This window comes from Heterodontus francisci, chromosome 4 (genome assembly GCF_036365525.1).
Source record: "Heterodontus francisci isolate sHetFra1 chromosome 4, sHetFra1.hap1, whole genome shotgun sequence".
NCBI lineage: Eukaryota > Metazoa > Chordata > Chondrichthyes > Heterodontiformes > Heterodontidae > Heterodontus > Heterodontus francisci.
In genome coordinates, this window is record NC_090374.1 from 30,256,132 (window position 1) to 30,279,713 (window position 23,582).

The 23,582-nt window shown below is 42.0% G+C and overlaps 1 protein-coding gene across 1 annotated transcript in view; it reads right to left on the bottom strand.

Annotated features, from left to right (window-relative positions):
• Positions 1-3,372: 3,372 nt before the first annotated feature.
• asb5b (ankyrin repeat and SOCS box containing 5b) overlaps positions 3,373-23,582 on the bottom strand; it is a 59,404-nt gene continuing 39,194 nt past the window's right edge. Inside the window, exons 2-7 of the mRNA XM_068028778.1 lie at positions 19,898-19,977; positions 18,673-18,780; positions 17,732-17,882; positions 12,579-12,713; positions 8,405-8,596; positions 3,373-5,883 (exon numbers count right to left, since the gene is read on the bottom strand). Coding sequence (XP_067884879.1) covers positions 5,756-5,883; positions 8,405-8,596; positions 12,579-12,713; positions 17,732-17,882; positions 18,673-18,780; positions 19,898-19,977 — 794 coding nt within the window. The 3' untranslated portion in view covers positions 3,373-5,755. The remainder of the gene's footprint in view (positions 5,884-8,404; positions 8,597-12,578; positions 12,714-17,731; positions 17,883-18,672; positions 18,781-19,897; positions 19,978-23,582) is intronic.

Consider the following 23,582-nt stretch of genomic DNA (forward strand, 5'->3'; position numbering starts at 1 on the left):
CCACACATCCTCTTGATAGCCTTGTATCTTCCTCTACTTCAAATATTTATCCAATACACAGCTAAAGTTAGGGTAGATTAAAGAGATCTTTTTTTCTGTCTGGCCTATGCTATATTTTACCTGGGTCTGTCTGATGCTAACACTGAGTGAAAAATGTTTCCTGCACCTTAATAAGCTCAATAATTAATTCCAAAAGAATTTTAAACCATAGAATAATGGGATTTTATTGATTTTGGAAAAACAGTCATTCCCACATATTTTACCCGAGACTAACAGCATAATTTACAACCCTTTTATTTTTAAATATAGTTTTTATGTGTTCGAAGGGTGTCAGTTGTTACAAATTTTGTGGGAATATATTTCTCCTCATTTTTGGATTGCCCTGCATCCACACAATGATCATAAATGAGTTCATGTCCACATTTACCTGTGGGATGTATTCTCAATCTGAACCTTATTTCCAATAAGAGAAACAGTACAGACAAGGCTTGTGCACTGAAAGCGAAGAAAGATTGAAGGATTCTTCAAAGCCAGAGCACTAACATGCACCCGTAATCCCTGGTCAGTTAGAAGGGAAAATGTTCACAGTGGAAAGATGTGTAGGTGTCAATGAGGCAATTCAGCCAACAGAACAGTCTTCTGGGATTTTTAGTCCAATTTTGCTTCAATTCTTAGATAACTTATCAGTGTTAGATGAATGACTGGTTAATCTATCTTTGGTGGTGTTGGCTGAAGGATAAATGTTTAGCCACTAAATATCAGCTATGCTCAGCTTCAAATATTGCCATGGGATTGTTTCCATCCACCTGAAGAAGCAGACAGGGCCTCTGCTTAATGTTTTATCTGAAGGCCAACACCACTAACAGTACAGCCATCAGTCAACACCACCTGAAGTGTCAGTCTGGACTATGTGCTCAAGTCTCTGGAGTGGGGCTTGAACCCACAACCTTCTGGCACTGATCAGATGTTGGCATTGCCACAAAATAACATAGCAACAAGTGCTTCCCTTCAACTAATTTTCTAAATGATTCTATACATGCTTCGTAATTATTGTTTTTGGTGATGCAGGTTGAATGTTCAATGATGACATTTCATGGTCCACTATTTTGGCAGAAATTTTAAATGTCTTTATTAAAATAGCAACGGTGTAGTGTACAAATGAGTTAAGTATTTGTCCACAAATACTGCCAACAGTAATTGCAAGGCTATAATGTTTTTTTACTTCACCTAATTTCCAGTGATATATAGTGCAGTGAGAATGGTCTTATAATTGATATACGAAGAGCTAAATATACTAGTTTTACACTGGCACGCTGGTGGTGTATTAATACATTATGGGTGACCTTTTTGACTGGATTTATACCAGTATGTCTTAGTCTTGTCCACTTGCATTGGGGGTGGGGGAGGTGGGGGGCAGTGATGTCAGTGGAGGGGGTGGGTGTGGTGGGGTTGCTGCTGTAACCGTGTGTTAATGTGCTTGATAGTTTGTGCCTGGGAGTGGTATTGTGCTCAGCCTAGATTCCTCACACAGAGAATTTTAGTTTATCTTGGCCTGATCTAAGAAGTGTTGAGTGCAGGAAAGCAGGCTTTCTCCCCAGGGAAAGGGATGGGTAGGAGGTTGGGTAAAGGAACTCTAAAGAATGGCCCACTTGCACTGTTCTTTACATCTTCCATTGACCAGTTAGAAAGCAGCAGGCTGCTGCCCACAGTGACTACTCACAGCATGTGAAGGACATTTGAGTTAGGCAAAAATGTAATTAAAACCAGGGAGGTGGGGAAAATAGGAGTGTGATGGACTCGTCGTGTGATCCTGTTCCATGTAAAAGTAAATAACATCCTGTACCAATTGTCCACAAAACCACATTTAGAAATGGATGATGAAAGCCATTCAGCTCACCCATCCAAATAAAGGAAACATGGTCTTCCATTATAGCATTCAGTTGTTTCTTAAATGGTTCAAGGGATTTTAGTTTCACTATCCTTCTCAGAAATCCATCCCATGTGCTTATCACTCGTTCTTTGAAGAACCACGTCCTGAATTTGTCCTAACGTCCAAAAATCTTAAATTTGCATTTCTGTCCATTTACTCTGTGGTTTGAAGAAACGTTCTCAGTTGACCTATTTACTCTCTTTTGCCCCTCAGTGTCAACTCTTCAGGGTCTGAGATGCCCATGTTACTCCAATCTTTCTTTATAACTTAGTCCTCCAATATAAGGGGTCAATTTTAATTTAACCTGCCCACTGAGAAACTGATGAGACTGGGTGCAACTTTGATTTGCACTCCTCCCAATATTATTCTCCATTGAAGTCAGTAGAAGGTAATATTAGGCAGGATGTAAAGCCATCCGATCCCATGTTTTTTCTGCCCGTGAAGTTAGGTTATGATTAGCCACTAATGATCAGTCTTGTTCCTCTTTCTTGCATTGGCTCCAGGGCTTCAATATTCCTTGGTGTCTCAGTGAATAGAAGCTTCCATATACTATTTGTAAACATCAAATAAAGAATCATATCAGCGACATCTTTTAAACCTTTTTTAATTCAAATGCATTGTGCCAATACAATAATACAGAAATAATTTTAAGCAGTAAATGCACATGAACCCAATACAGATTCCAAAATTGATAACCTTCAAAATGAAAGCTTTTTTACAGAATGGGCTGTTCAGAGTGGGTGCCCGATTGCTTCAAACCTTTATCAATATAATCCAGCCTTAATATATTATATTTCATTTGCATTTGTTACCATTTATTGATGATTTTTAATTTGCCTGTATATTTTGCATTCACACTTGCTGTCAGAATACAGGGGGAAGAGTTTGTCAATCCTGATATTCTTAATATCATGATGATAATTGGGGAACTTGCCTGGAACTTTTTTTTATTATTCGCTCGAGGGATGTGGGCGTCACTGGCCAGGTCAGCATTTATTGGCCATCCCTAATTGCCCTTGAGAAGGCCACTATGAAACATCGGAAATTCGTGGGTATCTGGCCTACTCAATGTTACAATGGATTCTGGCCTACTCAATGTTACAATGTTCATTGCACCCATGTGATTCAGTGCATCCCTGTGCAGACCCGGAATAATCTCCCCTAGGGAGCGGGTGAAGTGGGTCATGCGTCATGTTTGCCTCGAGCAAGTGAAGCATAGAGCAACTATGCAAATGGGAGAAGGAGGCCTCAGTGGGGCCTGACGTCTCATTTCCTTAAGGTGCTCTGGGAAGGCCCTTTAAGACAGTAATCCAAAAGAAGTAGGCATTAGGGCTTGTGCCTGCCCCACTTCCCCTCTTGGATTGGAGAAGCTGAGAGCTCAGACAGTAAGGTCATGGAAGATCAGAAAAGTTAAACAACTTTTCTTTTTTCCCCAAGCCCCTTTCCACACCGTGCCCTTCACCATGGATTGCTGGCCCTGGAGGTCTTTCTCTGACTCCTGTTTTTGGACTGCAGCCTGCAGGCCCCAAATTCAGTGACCGTTGATGCTGTTAGATTTCCTCCCCTGTTTCAGGTCGTAAGGCTCCATCAGGGGTGGAACTGTGTGCCTGCGAACTTTAGGCCTTGGTTAATCATCTGAACCCACAAACATGCGTGAGCTTAGGTCATGTCAGACAAGGCGCTCTTCTATTGTGACCCCTACCCTGGAACTTGGAGAAAGGAAATCATCCCTGATGGTTTAGCAGTAGCAATAAGCAAGAAAGGTTTGCATTTCTATATCATCTTTCACAACCTTACGACATGCTAAAATGCTTTACACCCAATTAAGTATTTATTTGAAGTGCAGTTGCAATGTAGGAAATGCAGCAGCCAATTTGCACATAGCAGGGCCCCACAAACAGCAATGTGATAATGACCAGACTTTTTTTTTAGCAATGATGCTTGAGGGATAAATTTTGACCAGGACTCCATGGAGAACTCCCCTGCTCTTCTTTGAAACAGTGCCACAGCATCTTTTACATCCACCCTGAAAGGGTTTAACATCTCATCCGAAAAGACAACACCCGCAACATTCCATCATTCCCTAAGTACTGCACTGGAGCATCAGCCGAGATTATTTGCTCAAGTCTTTGAAGAGGGATTTGAATTTATCACTTTCTGACAGCAAGGTGAGAGTGCTACCAACTGAGCCACAGCTAACACTATTCAATAGATTATGGTAAAGTTATCTCCAATGCCATCAGAGTTGAGGAAAGTCACGGTGGTTTGGATAGTACCTCCTGAGTAATGGGAGGCACTGATTATTTTATAAAACAGAAAAATCTTGAAATACTCAGCAAATCAGGCAATGTCTGTGGATGCATAAGACAGTCCATCGACATTTGAAATCTAAGAACCTTTCTCAGGACTGGAAGTTATTAAAGATGGACATCACTTAACAAAAAATAGCAAGGGGAAAGGGGGAAGTGAATTAAAGAAAAGGAATACACTGTAAAGTACTTGGCTAGAGATTAGGAAATGGCAGAAGCAGGAGACAAAAGGAGGCAGATTAAAACAACTAAAGACAGATACAAGGCACATGGATAATCTTTCTGTCCTTGAGGTGAAACTACAAAGAATTCCATCAACCAACCTCACTACAGCTTGAAGAGACACTTCAACTGAGACATTCAATTTGGAGGGATTGAACTCTGAGTTGAGCAGGCAGCCATCATCTTGTCAAAGGGGGGCAATTAACAAAGGCTGCCAATTGTGGAAGGATCAGTTAGTATTCAATATCTTATCTTTTAGTGTATATTTTCTGGGTTCTTTCAGGTCATTTTGTCTGTAACAGTCAGATCATTTGAGTAAAGGATTTGCTTGAAAATGTTTTTCAGCAAAACTTACTAAAAGATGCAGTCTGTTTAAGTACAACTGCATCATGACTCATGGGATATAGGTTCTCATATCTTTTGTGTCCCCAGAAAGTGAAGACACCAAGTGGATTGTGGTTAATGTGGATTAAAGTGAAGGTAAAATGGTGCTTCACAGAGAAGGAGCGAGGAAAATAGCAGAAGGTGAGTCATTTCAGGGCACTTCTATAAATCGTGTACAACAATCTCACTGAGGAGCAGCATTGGTGGAGGCATGGGAGTAAGTCATGCCTCAGTGAAGGGATAAAGGGTAATACAAAGGATCTAAAAAAGAGAAAGTACATTTTAAAAAATACTGAAAAAAAAACCTCTGGTATTTCTAGTGTTTTGTTGGTTGCCATTTGATTTGAATGCAATTTTAATACTATGGCAAGACAGTGCTGATGTAGCAATAGGAATTTCAGTTGTTCACATGACGGAAGTAATCTTAACCTAACTCACCAGGCAGGAAATCCATGGGATAATGTCAAACGCCGATTAGGTTAAAATTGTTTCCCGATGTCTCAGCAGTGACCATGATTTAGCTTGTATGTACTCACCGGTGCTGGTCACATCACTATTTTTGGGAGAAGTGGTTCAAGGTAATGGAGAAGGTCAGGACTGAAGTTATATTGTGAAGCAAATGAGACAGCATGGAATTGTGACCAAAAGGAATTAAGCATGGAAAAAGGAAGATCCATACTGAGGAAAGAAATTGGTTTCATGCCAACAACCAGCATGAAGCGATGAGTGCGCCTTGAATCAGGCATTCTAAATGCAGCTTGCCCGTCAGGCCTTTCACAGGTAAAGGCCTAGGGGATGGAGGTGAACTATCATTGCAGCAGTTTTTAAACAACTCTATGTACAGAAAAGAGCAGAGCTGAGATCTGAAATCAGATTCCCACACAAACTATCAGAGTAAAAGGGAAGCAAGTTATTGATGTTGCAAAAAGTCCTTCAGTAGTTTGGGTAGTTCCAACTGTGGAATAAGTTGTAGGCGGGCTTTCCCGAGACAACCTCTAACACACAAGCGGCACAGCTGGCAGAGGGAGCTTGGCGTTGCTGTAATTAAAACATGCTGAGATAAAATAGCAGCCAGAAAATGATGGGACATACATTTCTCATAGGTCATGCACACAAAATTGTAATATTGGAACACTGAAAGACCGACAGTGCTACTCAGAAATACATGGGACTGTAAAATCCCATCCCTGATTTTCATCACTCCACTCCTCCTCCATCAGCTGCCTGGATCCTGAGTTCTGGAAATCCTTCCCTAAATCTCTCTGCCTCTCTCTGTCTTTCTAATCCTTTATGACTCTACTTAAAACCTACCTCGTTTACCAAGGTTTTGGTCACCTGTCCTACGTACTTCTATGGTTCAGTAACAAATTTTGCTTGATAACACTCATAGAAATCATAGACTCGTAGAAATTTGCAGCACTGCAGAAAGCCATTTGACCCATTATACCAGTGCCAACTGACAAGGAGTTATTCAGCCTAATTCCTCTTTCCGGCTCTTGTCTGTGGCCTTGTATTTCAGATGCATATCCAAGTACTTTGTAAATGTTATGAGGGTTTTTGCCTCTACCACCCTTTCAGGTAGTGAGTTCCAGATTCCCACCAAGCTCTGGGTGAAACAGTTACCCCTCGAATCCCCTCCAAACTATGCCCACTGGTTACGGACAAAGGGGAATAGGGCCTTCCTATCCAATCTATTTAGAGCCCTCATAATTTTATACACTTCAATTAAGTTTCCCCCCCAAGTCTCTTCTGTTCCAAAGAAAACAACCCTAGCCTAACCAATCTTTCCTTATATAACTAAAATTCTCCAGTCCAGGCAACATCCTCATAAATCCCCTTTGTAACCTCTCTAGTCCAATCACATCTTTCCTATAGTGCGGTGACCGGAACTGTATGCAGTGCTGCAGCTGTGGCCTAACCAGTGTTTTATACAGTTTCAGCATAACCGCCCAGCTCTTATATTTTATACCTCGGCAAATAAAAGCAAGTGTCCCATATGACTCCTTGACCATCTTATCTACCTGTCCAGCCATCTTCAGGAATATGTGGACATGCACTTCAAGGTCCCTCTGTTCCCCTACATTTCTCAGTATCATACTATTTATTGTGTATTCCCTTGCCTTGTTAGCCTTCCCCAAATCATGACCTCATTCTTCTCTGGACTGAACTCCATTTGACATTGTTCCGCCCAGCTGACTAGTCCATTGATATCTTCCTGAAGTCTATAGCTTTCTTCTTCATTATCAACCACACGGCCAATTTTAGTATCATTTGCAAACTTCTCAAACATACCCCCTACATTCAAGTCCAAATCTTTCTTTGAAGGCTTTCAGCATCTCTATTAAGGACCTCTGGTTAGGCCACTGCTGAGCCTGTAAAACTGATTGGAGTTTGTGCAGCACTGACCTCTGAGTTTAGCAAACAGGTCCAAAAACAGACGCAGGACCCTAATTTATGATGAGGGTTCTGTGCTCATTTTAGGCGGGCATCAGGCCGCTTAAAAAACTGTTTCAATTAATTTAGCAGCAGCATGAGTGCCCACGCCAATAGGGCGGGTCCGCTGCTCAGCTACATTCATCATCGTTGAGCCCATTTACACCTGTTTGATTCATGTGTCACTTTTTAAAGCAGTGTTAACAAACAGGAATGAGCCCTACAGGCCAAGAACATCCCAACTACAATCGTGAGCTGATGTAACTGAAAAGGCACTGGACCACTATAATTGGCCTCAGTGTTTCCAGGCATGGATTAAGAAAATATCAGCAAGTTTTTCTGCCCCTGACTACTATGCATTGACCCTTGCTGGCAAATGAATCTGTATTATCACATGATCATCAAAAACTTGCAATTATATAGTGCCTTTAATACAGTAAAAAAAAGTCTCAAAGAGCTTAACAGGAGCTTTACCAGATAAAATTTGACACTGAGCCACATAAAGAGATATTAGGACAGATAAGCTTGGCCAAATATGTAGGTGTCAAGGAGCAACTTTACTTTCCCTCTTTCCAGTGGAAAGAAATGAGTGACTCACCTATCACCCCACCCCGCCCCCCCCCCCCCCCCCGCCCCGCTCTCCCAACACGACACACCTGCCTCTTCCATCTGCTAGTTAAGTCAAGATCCAGAGATCAGTTTGGGAGGGAGCTTTCCTCTGTTTCCAGGGAGGAATATTAATAACAGAATCATATAATATTACAGCACAGAAGGAGGCCATTCGGCTCATTGTGCCTATGCTGGCTCTTTGAAACAGCTATCTAATTAGTCCCACTCCCCTGTTCTTTCCCCATAACTCTGCAATTTTTCCCTTTAAGTACAAAGTCAATTCATTTTTGGAAGTTACTATTGAATCAGTTTCCACCATTTTTTTTCAGGCAGTGAATTCCAGATCAAACAACATGTTAAGTACAAAGAACAATGATTGTTGTGAGCTGTAATTGATGTCCTACCATTTCACAGTACAGTGTTTTGGAACAGCAATAAGTTACACCCATTACATCACTGACATCCTCTCCTTTCTGATTTGGTATAACTTTTCATTTTGCAAATATAAGCAACTTACCTTCATAATGCAGAAGCAACCTATCCACTGGACCACTGGTGACAGCGACATCAATAGGCCTCTCAGCATCTGCATTTCTGGCACTAATGTCTGCTCCAAAGTCGAGCAGCATCTTAACAATATCTGGATTGGATTGCCGGGCAGCAGCATGTAAGGGAGTCTCCAGATGTTTGCCTTTCTGGACATTGGCTCCTGCAGTTGGAATAAAAATCAACAGAAGACACAACGATGGCTTCACGTCATTCTTACAGTGTAAAGAAAGCACTTGCAGTTATATAGCGCCTTTCACAACCTCAGGACATCTCAAAACTCCAATGAAGTACTTTTGAAGTGAAGTCACTGTTATAATGTAGGAAAGGCAGCAACCAATTTGCTCACAGTAAGCTCCAAGAAAAATAGCCATGTGATAATGGCCAGATAATCTGTTTTAGTGATGTTAATTGAGGGATAAATATTGAGCAGGACATCAGGAGAACTGTACTGTTTTTCTTCAAATAGTTCCATAGGCTCTTATAGATTTACTGCAAGGGAAAACAGGCCTTTGTTTTAAAGTATCATCTGAACAATAGTACCTCTGACAGTGCAGCACTCCCTCAGTATTGCACTGAAGTACCAGCCTAGATTTTGTACTCAAGTCTTTGTAGTGGGACTTGAACCAATGAACTTCTGACTTAGAGTATACTTGGCAGCGGTGCAGTGGCTTTCAGAAAACAGCAAAAGCTATCGTAACTCCTCAGCACTCCAGAGTTGTGGCCCACATTAAATGGATCAAGCAGCTCTAGACCAGATGGGCCTCTTTCCTGTCACTGATGTCAGCGGACTGATGTGGGCTGGGAATTTCCTTGGAGTTGCTCGCGTTTAGCATAAGGTGCAGTGGGAACGCTGCACACATGCATAAGTGGAGCTTCTGCAGCATGCAGATCGGGAGCAGCTCCAAGCTCCCAGCCATAGAGTCCTGAAGACCCAAAATTCTGAGTCTTTGTTGGAGTAGGAATATTGAATTTTAAAAAAAGTTAAAGATTTTTTTTTCTCTTCTCTCATTAAGTTTTTGCCATTGATTTTCTCCCTTGCCAGTCTGCCTTTAAACTTTGAGGGCCGATTATCCCATTCCTGCACCTGGCCATGTTGAATTGTCTTGCAGCAATGCATAGAGGTGGGCACCCAATATCCTGTCCATTATTTGAATGGATGGATAATCTTGCAGACACATAATCATCTTTGTCTCTTTCTCCTCTACGTGCTGTGCCCAATATGCCCAACAGGATATTCTATCACATCAACTACTTTCTGGGGGTATGGGTTCATGGGCACCATTCCCTATCTGATAATTCAGCCAAGTTGGAGGATGCATAAGCATCACACCTGAGCCTGATCCAAACCTGACTTTCCAGGTGGAATCACAGGTCGTGATCAGGAGTGGGAACTGTGGCTGATTTTTTCCCCTCCCGATCCCAGGAAAACTATGACCAATTGCCTTGTTCTGATCAGTTGAATTTTAAAAGTAAATTTGAGGCTCAAAATGTTATGCTAAGCACAGAAGACTACAAAATAGCAAGCTCCTAGTTTTAATTCATTTTCATCATTTCATCTGCACAGGAGGTACAATTTTCAAAGTGAGCGTTTCCCACTCACTGGGCAGAATCTTATCACCTCTGAAATTTTTCATCCATCGGGACCAAAAGTGGGTCCCGACCCTAATGGTGCCAGCTTGCTGCACAGCGTCGCAATCTTACGGGAGGCAGCCAATTAAGAGGCCACCTCCGCTTTAACCATCCGGCAGGCAGGTTCACAGGGCAGGATGCCCAGTCAGAGAGCCTGACAGCCCCACCGGGAGAGGTGGGCGCTGCTGATGCATATAGAGTCAGTGGGGGTGCATCAAAATGGCGGCGCTTTCTGAAGACTGCTGAAAATGTAAAAATGAAGAATGGCCTCAGCTGACAGGCCATCATTGTGGAGGGGGACGGCCTATACAGGATTGCTTGTGGCCATGGCTGTGGCCTTTCTGTGGCTCCAGGCCTGCTGTCATGTTATTAGAATTTTGCTAAATGTATTCAGCCAACTGTTGGAAAGTACGAATTTAAAACATTTTATCCAACACTGATTAGAGCTGTTTTTAACACTGGACCTAAAGACAAGACTTACTATGCTGAAAAGGCCTCAGTTATCCAGTTATTTTTAATAATACAGTAATGAAGATTGTCTCCCCAAAAGGACTGACTCTTTGAATCTATTAAACCATATCACGAGGAGCATTATGTTTACATGTTTGTACTTTTGGTTAATTTTAAAATCTCAAGTACTATATGCTACAGCAGTTGGATCTTTTAACCTTTTTATGAAAGAATATTTTCAAAATGTCGATGGCCTGCTGGCCTGGAGGCCACCTCCAGGTACCTGCTGGGCTTCAGACCTAGCAGGAGGCTCCCTCCAATGTCAGGAAGATCCCGGAGGCGGCAGTTCATCCCTCAAGTGACCCTAATTGGCTACCCACCGTTGCCAGGTGGGTAGCTGCTGCTGCAATGACCCTGCCTCCAACAAGATGGCTCAGAGTCGGGAACGCACTGGGGAGGTGGCCCCACATGCTACCTTGAGATTTTGCTCCCAGTCCCACCTCCATACCTGCCTCCGCGGGATTGGGAATATTTCACCCACTGAGAGAAGTCATTTAATGATTGTGGGTGAAGGTAGGATTAGGTTCAACAGTTGTACTCCTCCAGGGTAGACTATCTTCCTCACACTCATTATCCATAGAAATCTTAGAAATGATAGAAAATGTACAACACAGAAGGAGGCCATTCAGCCCATTGTGTCTATGCTGGTCGACGGAGAGCTACCCAGCCTAATCCCACCTTCCTGCATTAGCTGCATAGCCCTGCAGGTCAAGGCTCTTCAATTAGACATTCAAGTACCTCTTAAATGTGGAGAGAGTTTTTGTCTCTACCACCCTTTCAGGCAGAGAGTTCCAGGTCCCTACCGGCCTCTGGGTGAATAAATCTTGCCTCATCTCCCCTGTAATCCTTCTAACAATTACTTTAAGTCGATGCCTCCTGATTTTTGACTTCTCTGCTAAGGTAAATAGGTCCACACAGCTTGGATTAGCTGGCAGGATCCTGGGTCAGAATGTTGTGGGTTTGTATCTCACACCAGGATAATCTAGGATGGCATTTCAGTATAGAATTGAGGGAGTGATATGCTTCTCAGAAATGCTGTCTTTTGAATGAACTTGAGGTCTTATTACTGTTAAAGCTGTAGTGGGAAGGTTGTTATTCTGGAATGTTGAGGCTAAGTGGGCTAAAGGATTTTCTGGACCCATCCTACAAATGTAGAATGGCCACTTGGGTGGGGCAGTTGGAAATGGACCTCAGCACAAGTCAGTTCCTTTTAGGAGAGGAGAGGGTAAACAGGAAAACTAATCCAAATGGCAAACAAGACAACAATTTACTCATCCGTGACGCAAGTTTTTAACACTATTTAGTTGTCTCAATTTCACTGGTGGTTTCACAGACATGTTTCTTAGTTTCATGGACCAGAGGAAGGGTGAGCCCAAATACACAAACAGTCTTCAATAATTCTTTCACACTTGTGGGACAAACCAAAACTAGGGGTTATAAATATAAGATAATCACAAATAAATCCAATAGGGGATTCAAGAGTAATTTCTTTACCCAAATAGTGATATGGACAGGGAACTTGTTACCATATGGAGTAATTGAGGCAAAAAATAAAGACACATTTAAGGGGCAGTTAGATAAGCACGAGGGAGAAAGGCATAGAAGGAAATTCTGATAGGATTAGATGAAGATGGGTAGGAGGAGGCATGTGTAGAACATAAACATTGGCATAGACCAGTTGCTGTGATATGAGAATACACCATACTTTAAAATTACAAATAGCCAATTAATTAGACCTGCTAATTATTAGTAACGTTCTGTTATAGCGGTGACATTTAATCGTAAATTGATACAAAGCCCCACAAGAAATTGGGGACGATTGCCGCAATATTAGAAGAACTGAATGGCCCCAGGAGGGCACTCTTCAGTAAATCAATTCAGATCTTCAGTATTTTCAATAGGAACATAATAGACATGTATAATAATAATTAAACCTTCCCCCACCTCCCCAGAATGTATGGCAAGTAAATCCAAACTGTCATGGTAACTGCAAAACGTCTCACCTGCATGGAGAAGTTTCTTAATGCAAAAAAACTGTTGATGGACACAAGCTACATAAAGGGGCGTTCCCTGGTGAGAGATGTCCAGGTCAATGTCCACACCCCAGGAGATCAACACTTGCATACATTCGCTGCGACCTAGTTACAATGTCAGAGATTTAGCAATGCTAACCATTGGTTGAAAAAATAACAAAATGTTCAATTTTATGAAATTTAAGCAGCTATGCATTGTTCATTGCTTCCATAGGTATGGTTCAGGAGCATTTTACCCAAAGTTCTGATTAAACTTTCCAAAGTTTTGTGTATAATGTGCAATTCCTATATGAGTCACACTGACTTCTGGTTACACTTCAAAATATTCTCTGATTCAGTTTGAGCATGGGAAATCTGCTAAATAAAAAGTATATTGTGTGTATACTGTCTGTTATGTACAGTCTAATGCCAATTTTGGCATCATACTTTTCAAAACAATGTAGAAAGAAACAAAGGCAGTTATTTGTAATGTACAGAACCAGAAGATACTTGAGCTACATTCCTGATGACCCAAAATTAGCCTTGCCATAAACAAAGGGAGCTCCCCAGTGGCTGTAAGAGCAAATGCGAAATAAGTTTGGACAGACTCAATCTAATTCTTAGAGGGCATGGGCCCACAGTACAAAACAATCCTGGATAACACTGGTTAGGTTACAGTTTAAGTATCTGCTAAAATTCAACAGCATAATCACAGATAATCATAAGGTAAAATCTTCCATGAACCAGCACAACTGGGCAGTGTAATAAAATATAATTGTTTCTTGTATTCCCTCTCTATTAAATCGCATTCCTTACTGTATTTAAGAGTGGTAGCCTGGTGCAGTTTTATTAATATAGCTGAAAATGGGTTTATCACCAAAAACAAGTATTCTTAATAAGGGTATCCAATGCTCCACCTTTTTTAAAAATTCATTCATGGGATGTGGGCATCGCTGGCTGGGCCGGCATTTATTGCCCATCCCTAATTGCCCTTGAGAATGTGGTGGTGAGCTGCCTTTTTGAACCGCTGCAGTCCATGTGGGGTAAGTACACCCACAGTGCTGTTAGGAAGTGAGTTCCAGGATTTTGGTTTGGAAGATGCTGTCTAAGGTGCCTTAGTGCGATGCTGCAGTGCATCTTGTAGATGGTACACACTGCGTCGGTGGTGGAGGGAGTGAATGTTTGTAGATGGGGTGCCTATCAAGCGGGCTGCTTTGTCCTGGATGGTGTCGAGCTTCTTGAGTGTTGTTGGAGCTGCACCCATCCAGGCAAGTGGAGAGTATTCCATCACACTCCTGACTTGTGCCTTGTAGATGGTGGACAGGCTTTGGGGAGTCAGGAGATGAGTTACTCGCCTCAGGATTCCTAGTCTCTGACCTGCTCTTGTGGCCACGGTATTTATATGGCTACTCCAGTTCAGTTTCTGGTCAATGGTAGCCCCTGGGATGTTGATATTGGGGGATTCAGCGATAGTAATGCCATTGAATGTCAAGGGGAGATGGTTAGATTCTCTCTTGTTGGAGATGGTCGTTGCCCGGCACTTGTGTGGCACGAATGTTACTTGCTACTTATCAGCCAAAGCCTGTATATTATCCAGGTCTTGCTGCATTTCTGCACGGACTGCTTCAGTATCTGAGGGGTTGCGAATGGTGCTGAACATTGTGCAATCATCAGCGAACATCCCCACTTCTAACCTTATGATTGAAGGAAGGTCATTGATGAAGCAGCTGAAGATGGTTGGGCCTAGGACACTACCCTGAGGAACTCCTGCAGTGATGTCCTGCAGCTCAGATGATTGACCTCCAACAATCACAACCATCTGCCTTTGCATTAGGTAAGACTCCAACCAGTGGAGAGTTTTCCCCCGATTCCCATTGACTCCAGTTTTGCTAGGGCTCCTTGATGCCATACTCGGTCAAATGTTGCCTTGATGTCAAGGGCAGTCACTCTCACCTCACCTCGAGTTCAGCTCTTTTGTCCATGTTTGAACCAAGGCTGTGATGAAGTCAGGAGCTGAGTGGCCCTGGCGGAACCCAAACTGAGCGTCACTGAGCAGGTTATTGCTAAGCAAGTGCTGCTTGATGGCACTGTCGTTGACACCTTCCATCACTTGACTGATGTTTGAGAGTAGACTGATGGGGTGGTAATTGGCCAGGTTGGACTTGCCTTGCTTTTTGTGTACAGGACATACCTGGGCAATTTTCCACATTGCCGGATAGATGCCAGTGTTGTAGCTGTACTGTAGCTCAGTGCATGGCAAGTTCTGGAGCACAGGTCTTCAGTATTATTGCTGGAATATTGTCAGGGCCCATAGCCTTTGTAGTATCCAGTGCCTTCAGTCATTTCTTGATATCACGCATGGTGAATTGAATTGGCTGAAGTCTGGCATCTGTGATGCTGGGGACTTCAGGAGGAGGCAGAGATGGATCATCAACTCGGCACTTCTGGCTGAAGATTGTTGCAAATGCTTCAGCCTTATCTTTCGCACTGACGTGCTGGGCTCCCCCATCATTGAGGATGGGGATATTTGTGGAGCCACCTCCTCCAGTTAGTTGTTTAATTGTGTCCCCCAACATTCACGGCTGGATGTGGCAGGACTGCAGAGCTTAGATCCGATCTTTGGTTATGGGATCGCTTAGCTCTGTCTATTGCATGCTGCTTACAGTAGGGCGGCACAGTGGCGCAGTGGTTAGCACCGCAGTCTCATAGCTCCAGGGACCCCGGTTCGATTCCGGGTACTGCCTGTGTGGAGTTTGCAAGTTCTCCCTGTGTCTGCGTGGGTTTTCTCCGGGTGCTCCGGTTTCCTCCCACAAGCCAAAAGACTTGCAGGTTGATAGGTAAATTGGCCATTATAAATTGTCACTAGTATAGGTAGGTGGTAGGGAAATATAGGGACAGGTGGGGATGTTTGGTAGGAATATGGGATTAGTGTAGGATTAGTATAAATGGGTGGTTGATGTTCGGCACAGACTCGGTGGGCCGAAGGGCCTGTTTCAGTGCTGTATCTCTAATCTAATCAAAATCTAATCTTACGCAGTTTGGAACACAAGTAGACCTCTGTTGTAGCTTCACCAGGTTGACACCTCATTTTTAGGTATGCCTGATGCTGCTGCTGGCATGCCCTCCTGCACTCTTCATTGAACCAGGGTTGGTCTTCTGGCTTGATGGTAATGGTAGAGTGGGGGATATGCTGGGCCATGAGGTTATAGATTGTGGTTGAGTATAATTCTGCTGCTGCTGATGGCCCACAGCGCCTCATGGATGCCCAGTTTTGCATTGCTGGATCTGTTCAAAATCAATCCCATTTAGCACGGTGGTCGTGCCACACAGCACAATGGATAGAATCCTCAATGTGAAGGCAGTACTTCGTCTCCACAACGACTGTGCGGTGGTCATTCCTACCAATACTATCATGGACAGATGCATCTGTGGCAAGCAGATTGATGAGGACGAGGTCAAGTATGTTTTTCCCTCTTGTTGGTTCCCTCACCGCCTGCCGCAGACCCAGTCTAGCAGCTAATTCCTTTAGAACTCGGCCAGCTCGGTCAGTAGTGGTGCTACCGAGCCACTCTTGGTGATGGACATTGAAGTCCCCCACCCAGAGTACATTCTGTGCCCTTGCCACCCTCAGTGCTTCCTCCAAGTATGACTCCATCCATGAGTAACCTAATTTACAATCACTGAAAATGAATTAAATAGATCAGTGTCATTTTTTAAAACAATTATTTTGATGTACACTGGTCACTTTCTTAGTAAATTAAATATTTTTTGATATTATAAACTTTAAAATTTGCCGACTAGTGCCTGTGCACCTAAGAAAGTGAACATGAAGTGCCTTCTGAACCAGGGCATTTGGCGGAATCTGACAGTTTCGAATTGGAGGCATCGTCAGTTTAGTGTGCAGGGCCCGTTTTGGGTAAATTGAATCTTGAACCAGCATAAAAGATCATGGAAAATACGAATGTAAGTGATTTTGGCTGTAATTCATTTACATTTAAAATTCGTCACTCTTTTGCGCTGGTTTGATTGATTCTGCTCGGATTTTGCTGAGAGTACAAGAGCAAACTGAACCCCAGAATATTTAGTAAAGGAAACTTTGCAACTGACCTCTTGAATCGAAGCATACAGCATTTGCTTTGCACAGAGAATTTGCTCTCTTCTAAAAGAATGACTCATGTCGACTTGAAATTGGATTGAATTTTCACAAACTTGTCCAATTGGACAGTTACGTCCAAAAGGCTGAAGGAGGAGGGCGGATGTGAAGTCAAGCTCCCATGGTGAAAGCATGGTGCTGTAAAGCACACTACCATGAAGAGGTTGACAAAGCAATCTAGATGCAGTGCAGCCAGCACCCCTGCTTTCAAGCACTGATTGCACCTGCCCTGAGCTGATCCACTGCCATGAGGCCATCATTTGAGGTTGGGCAGCTTGCCCTTAAATCTGCTCAGGGGCAAAATGGTTGGGACATCACTTGAGATCAAACTGCTGCATTGAGTGATGCTACTTTGGAAGTGCTACTGCAGGAAATTCTGGGGAAAGCCCAATGTTCCTTTTTTATTCAGTACGGGTATCAAGGGGTATGGAGCAAAGGCAGATAAATGGAGCCGAGGTACAAATCAGCCACGATCGAATTGAATTGTGGACTAGGCACAAGGGGTTGAATGGCTTACTTCTGTTGCTATGTTTCTCAACTTCACAGTATTTATATCAAACATCAGCACAGATAAAATGTCATTATCAGCCTCACAGTTCATATACTTTTTAATGTTTTGCCTGTTATTCTGTTTATTGTATCTATTTAAGGCTGCCTTTGCATATTGTGAGAGATGTTTGCACTTTTGCCTATCATTGACAGGCACTGCATAATGTTACATATGTATATGTATGCTCATAAATGTGTGTGCTGTATCGTCATACATAAAATGTTTGAATGTGAATGACGTTAAGTGAAAATGTAAACAAAAGCAAAAAGAAACAGTGAAAATAGAAAATGCTGTTCTGATGAAACATCATCGACTTTTTTTCTGTCCACAGCTGCTGAGTGTTCCCCAGCACTTTCTGTTTTTATTTCAGATTTCCAGCATCCAGAGTATTTTGCTTTTGCTTTAGAAGAGAAAAGGTGTTGGTGTGAATTGATGACTGACCTTTGCTTGATGCTTCGTGAATGGCTGAAGCCCAACAGTCCTGCCCTTGTAGTTTGGCACCATTCTGCAGTACGAGTTCTGCACAACTTGCACTGCCACTGGAACATGCATTGAACAGTGGAGTCACTCCGTCAATAGTAGTGGCATTAACCTATAAACAAATACATTACAAAACATTAGTTATGCATTATATTGGAGAGATATTCTGCATCGATACATAGATTTGAATAGAATACAATGTTCCGATTGGTAGACTGCGATATTTATGAAGTAAATGTATCACCCAAATTGCTTCCCAAAGCAGACTGATCCCACTCGTAGGGTCTTTGGAGTGCAGCTTCTTCTGACATCAGGTGGAATTCCTTACAGAACATCTACTGCCAGGCTGTCTCTAGCCAGCTGTTTCAAAGCACAAATTCTGTGGTTCAGTCGTGGTGCAGAAGCATGCAAGAATGCTGTTCCTTGTGTGTGCCTGTAGCACACAGAGAAATTACCTTGTGTTATAATGCTCATTAGAATATCGCTAGGATGCACAGTACGAGATCGCATCAGGGTCAAAAGGCTGGTTATCCAACACCAGCTGTGTTCTTAAAGGGCTATGGGCCACCCTAAAAAACTGCCCTGATGAGGATCAGAAATGTGTGTGACAAGGGCTTGCATTAGTATGGTATCAGTCAATGAAGGAGCTATGGAACTGCTGCTGAAGAAAATTCCATGAAGACAGGTGGTCTTTTGCGGGAGAGAGAGTGACCCTCCAGGGAAGGTCAGTGCGAAAGAAGGTTGGATAGAGGTAGCCCAAGGCATTGTCTCACCTGCGTACAGAACCTTACCTAACAAATGTCTGTCTTGAAAGATCAAATTCTCCTAGCCTCCACAATCTTTTGAGGCAGAGATTCTGATGATAATGATACGATTCATGCCCATCACATCAAGATACTTACATTGGCACCTGCTTCTATTAGGGCTTTTGCACATGCTACGTGGTTCCCCAGACAGGCGTCATGGAGTGGAGAAACATGATCTATCGTTACTGTGTTGGCACTGTGACCCTGGAATCCACAACAAAAGTTACAACAATGCAATCAAAATTTTAAGATAGATAAAAAGTCACAAAAAAATTACAACCATTTTCATGACTTTAATTTTTCATCGTTTTTCTTTCTTTTCCTCTTCACCTCACCGCCACCCACCACCACCACCCCCCCCCCCCCACCCCCCCACCCCCACCAGCCCTCACGCGCCCCCAAAATTAGCTGCTCAACTTTGATGTAGGCAGAGCTCTTTTTCCAAATGATGTTTCCTCCTTTCGGTAGATGTCTTAGCTGTGCACAAACAGGCACATTTAAATGTAGCTTGTGAGTTGAGACTGGGTTTCAAATAGATCTTCAATGGTGTAACCCAACACATCCCCAGGTATAGCATCAAAAACAATTAGCATGTACAGTAGTCAGACTACAACCAGAGTGCAATGAACTGGAGCTGTCCCAGCCGCAGCATACTAAGTACAGTCAATAATGGTAAAAAGATAATCTTCCATTTTACGTATTTCCTTTCATTTTAAAGCAAGCATTAACAGAAAGAAAGACTTGCATTTAATAGAGCTTTCCACATCCCCAGGAAGTCCCAAAGCACTTTACAGCCAATTAAATACTTTGGAAGTGTAGTCATTGTTATAATATGGGAAATGCAGCAGCCAATTTGCACACAAAAAGGTCCCACAAACACCAATACGATAATGACCAGATAATCTGTTCTGGTTGGTTGAGGGATACATTTTGGCCTGGAGACTGGGAAGAATACCCTTGTTGTTTTGTGTTCACCTGAGTGCACAGACTGGGACTCAGTTTAATGTCTCATCCAAATGACGACAACTCTGGAGTGGCAGCCTGGATTATGTGCTCAAGTCTCTGGGCTCAAATGCACAACTTTTTAGTGAGAATGCTACCAACTGAGCTATGGCAAACACTGAAAAGGAGAAAGAAAGACTGGTGGAGTGTGCTTTCTACAAAATCCTTAGGCTTTCTCCTGACATATAAGATGATTTTAAACCCCAAATAATAGTGTAAAATTATATGTAAGTAGGGACATTCTCAGGCATAGAACAAGTGTTAAAGTCTGATGATAAAAGGTTTACAAAATAAAATACATAACAAATTGCACACTTACCTGTGCAAGCAAGGTTTTGAGGGACAGAAGGCGCCCCTGACTGGCTGCCTCATGTAGAGGTGAACGGTCAGCCCAGGAACCTTTTCAAAAAGAAAATAAAACTATAAACAAAGTAGGGAGTCAGAATGGGTAAAAAATTTTGGTGAAGGGAGTTTCTATTACATTCATTTGTGGTGTTGGGTAACACATCTCCTCCAGTAGAAGGTTTGGTTGGAGGGAAAAAAAATTCTGTAAACATTCATTGCACTTCAAGACAGTTTAGTGAGTGAACTAAATGTGTAAACACTTTGTGACAACCTCAATCTACATTTTTCCCTACAACAGTATGTTGAGATACATCAAGCAAGATCACATTTATCAGTCATCCCAATGAAATAAATAAAAAAAATTGTTTTGGAAGGTGTAGTCTGAGCCCTCAAATGATTTATTATTTCTGCAAATGACTGATATTAAAATTTCCCACAGACTGCATCCATGGCAACATAAATTATTTTATTTTATAGATGAGCTAAATCAAAACAGGTAGACAGAAGACAATAACTCAGTATCAATGCTGTTACTACATTCATCAGTTATTCCATTGCATTACTACTGTGGATACAATTACCCTGAAGGTCATTTAAGTTAATATATTTGGGTTTTATTATTGTGCAGCTAAGAGAAAGCTGTTGATATCACAAGAAATATTAAAGTGATATGTGATTTCAAAGATGTGTTTCATAAATTCCATCAGATTCTGTGAGGTTTGCAAAATTCTGTTCTACAAATTATTTTCTTAACAATAATAAATTCAGACAGTCATACATCAACAAAACTATAAAAAGGATTTGAGAAATATTAGCTCGATTCCTCAATCCCACACTTCTGATGGGGAGACATGCTCACAAAGTGCAGTTTGGTTATAGGGCTACAATATGTTATGTGGGTTTTCATTTTTTGTTAAAATTTGAGAATCTTTATTTTTTAAAAACTGAAAAGGATTTCATGGACATTGAATCATCTGGAGATTGTTGAACTTTGAGAGTGTTTTTTTTTAAACGGAAGGTCAACAAAAGGTTGACCAGTAAACAAGTTTTTACTGGAAAGCACATTATTTCAAGTAAACACAGCAGGGGGTTGTGTTGTGACAAGACAGGATTTATGATTATCATAGGACTTGCCTGGAAAAAAAGTTGGTTTCATTTTGAACTGTTAAAAGCCAGCTGTTTTTGGAAGAAAAGAGGCAGTTGGAGATCTTCCAGGAGATCAAAAGGAAATCCAGACAACTTTGCGGAACATCTCCGCTCAGTCCGCAAGCAGGACCCTGAGCTTCCGGTTGCTTGCCATTTCAACACTCCCCCCTGCTCTCATGCTCACATCTCTGTCCTGGGATTGCTGCAGTGTTCCAGTGAACATCAACGCAAGCTCGAGGAACAGCATCTCATCTACCGATTAGGCACACGACAGCCTGCCGGACTGAACATTGAGTTCAATAATTTCAGAGCATGACAGCCGCCCACTTTACTTTCATTTTTAGTCATTTTTAGTTATTTTTTCTTCCTTTTTTTTTGCATTCCTTTTTACATTTTTTGCATTTATTTCATTTCATCTTAGTTTGTTCAGTTTGCTTACCCACTGTTTTTTTCAGGTTGTTTTTCTTCAGGTTTGCACTTGCTATGTTCTATATTCAGTATATTCACACCTAATCTGTACTAATGCTTTGTCTTTCAAAACACCATTAACATATTGTTTGCCTTTGCTCTGTGACCTTTTGGTCAGCTATGTGGCCTGGTCCAATCTGCACCTTCTCCTTTGTTATCTCTTGCCCAACCCCCACCTCACTTGTTTATAATCTGTGACTTTTCTAATATTTGTCAGTTCCGAAGAAGGGTCACTGACCCGAAACGTTAACTCTGCTTCTCTTTCCACAGATGCTGCCAGACCTGCTGAGTGAATCCAGCATTTCTTGTTTTTGTTCCAGACAACTGTTAACTCTCTTTGAAGAATCCCTGCTCTTGAAAAACAAGTCCTATATCAAGCTGTACTGTTGCCTCCTGTATTTTGAAGAAATCCTGAATGTTGGAAGAAAGCTTGCATCTTCAAAAGAACTTTGCATCGAATGTGTGAGAACTGAAACCTTTGTTGCTACACACCTGATGTAAGACCTATGTGATGCCTTCTGTAGCTGAATTTCTTTGAACGCCTATCCAAACAGACTGTTCATCAACATTGACTGGAAAGATTCCTAGTGGCAGCCACCTATTCGACTTTGGGACACCTCGCCAAAACAAAGGACTTTCTTCTACATCTTCTGTGCAGTCTAAGTTTTTTTTTCTTCTTCTATTTCTTTGTAACAGCTGTAAACAAAAATCCCTTTTCTTTCCCCAGTTAACTGGTTTTGTATAAGAGTGTGAGTGAGGGCTAGGATATAAAAATAAAATAAGGGGCTTTAATATTTCAATTCGCGTATATATTTACTTCATTAGTGGTTATATCTTGGTTTATAATAAATGGATAATTTTGTTGTTTATCAAAGAAATCTGGTTGGTGTGCTTTATTCTGGGGAAAAATAGAGTATCTAATTGATTGTTTCGGTAAGTGGAAAAATTTATTGATATGTTGTGACCTGTGGAGAAATGGGACTGAATTAACAGTGCACTCTTCCCGCCTCGGTCATAACAAATATTATAACACTGATTCTGCAACCTGTGCTCGCTCTCAGTGCTGCTCCCTGCTGAAAGTGCAGGAGCACGGAATTATCCCTCAAGATCTTTGTTGGATGTTGTCAAAATAGAATTTGATGCAACAAAACTGTGCTTCTCCATTAGAGGGATAATTCAGTGCTTATCCCGATCCCCTCATTTTTTCCTTTTCGCATGTATTCTGCATGCACTGACACCCCTCTGATACCTTACATAAGTAGCCATTCTTCATATCAGGTCAGTGACTACTAATAGGCAACTTGATCATCAAAGCTGAGGCCAATCCTTTCCTCACCCAATGTCACTGTTCCAGCAGGGATGACTGGCTAGCAGACAGGAACCCCGGTAGAATTTTCCACTCCTCTAACTCAGGAATACCGAATTTAACTGTGATTCACCCACTGCCTGTCTGCGATGAGCTTATTGAGCACGGAGCAGTAGATCAAACCTAGGATCATCCTGGCCTATGTGGGTTAGCATTACATCGTGCATTAAGTTCACTCACTGAGCCATTAGCAGAACCTCAGAGATCTGCAGTTTTTAACATAAGCCACTCTGTTCAATTGAATGCAGGATCAGGAGTAGGCCATTCAGCCCCTCGAGCCTGTTGCAGCATTCAATGCCCTTATTGAATACATTTATCAATCGCAATTTTGAAATTTTCAACTGGCCTAGCCTCATCAGCTTCCAGATTTTCTCTACTCTTTGTGTAGAAAAAGTGCTTCCTGATATCACAATATTGGAAGATGCTCATTCAGGTGCTCCAAAGCAGATTTAACCATAAGCATCAATCTGAAATTAGTTCCAACTAAATTCAACATCTGCCCACTGTAAATTGGGATTCTTAGATGTCAAGTGACCTCAATTCAAGAATTACTTTTCACGGGATAGGAGGTAGGATTATGACCAATAAAGCTACATCACAAAATTGCCATCTGACTGTCCCCTTAACATCCTTGGACAATATTTTTTACTGCACACTCTTTTTCTGTGGCACATTTTAA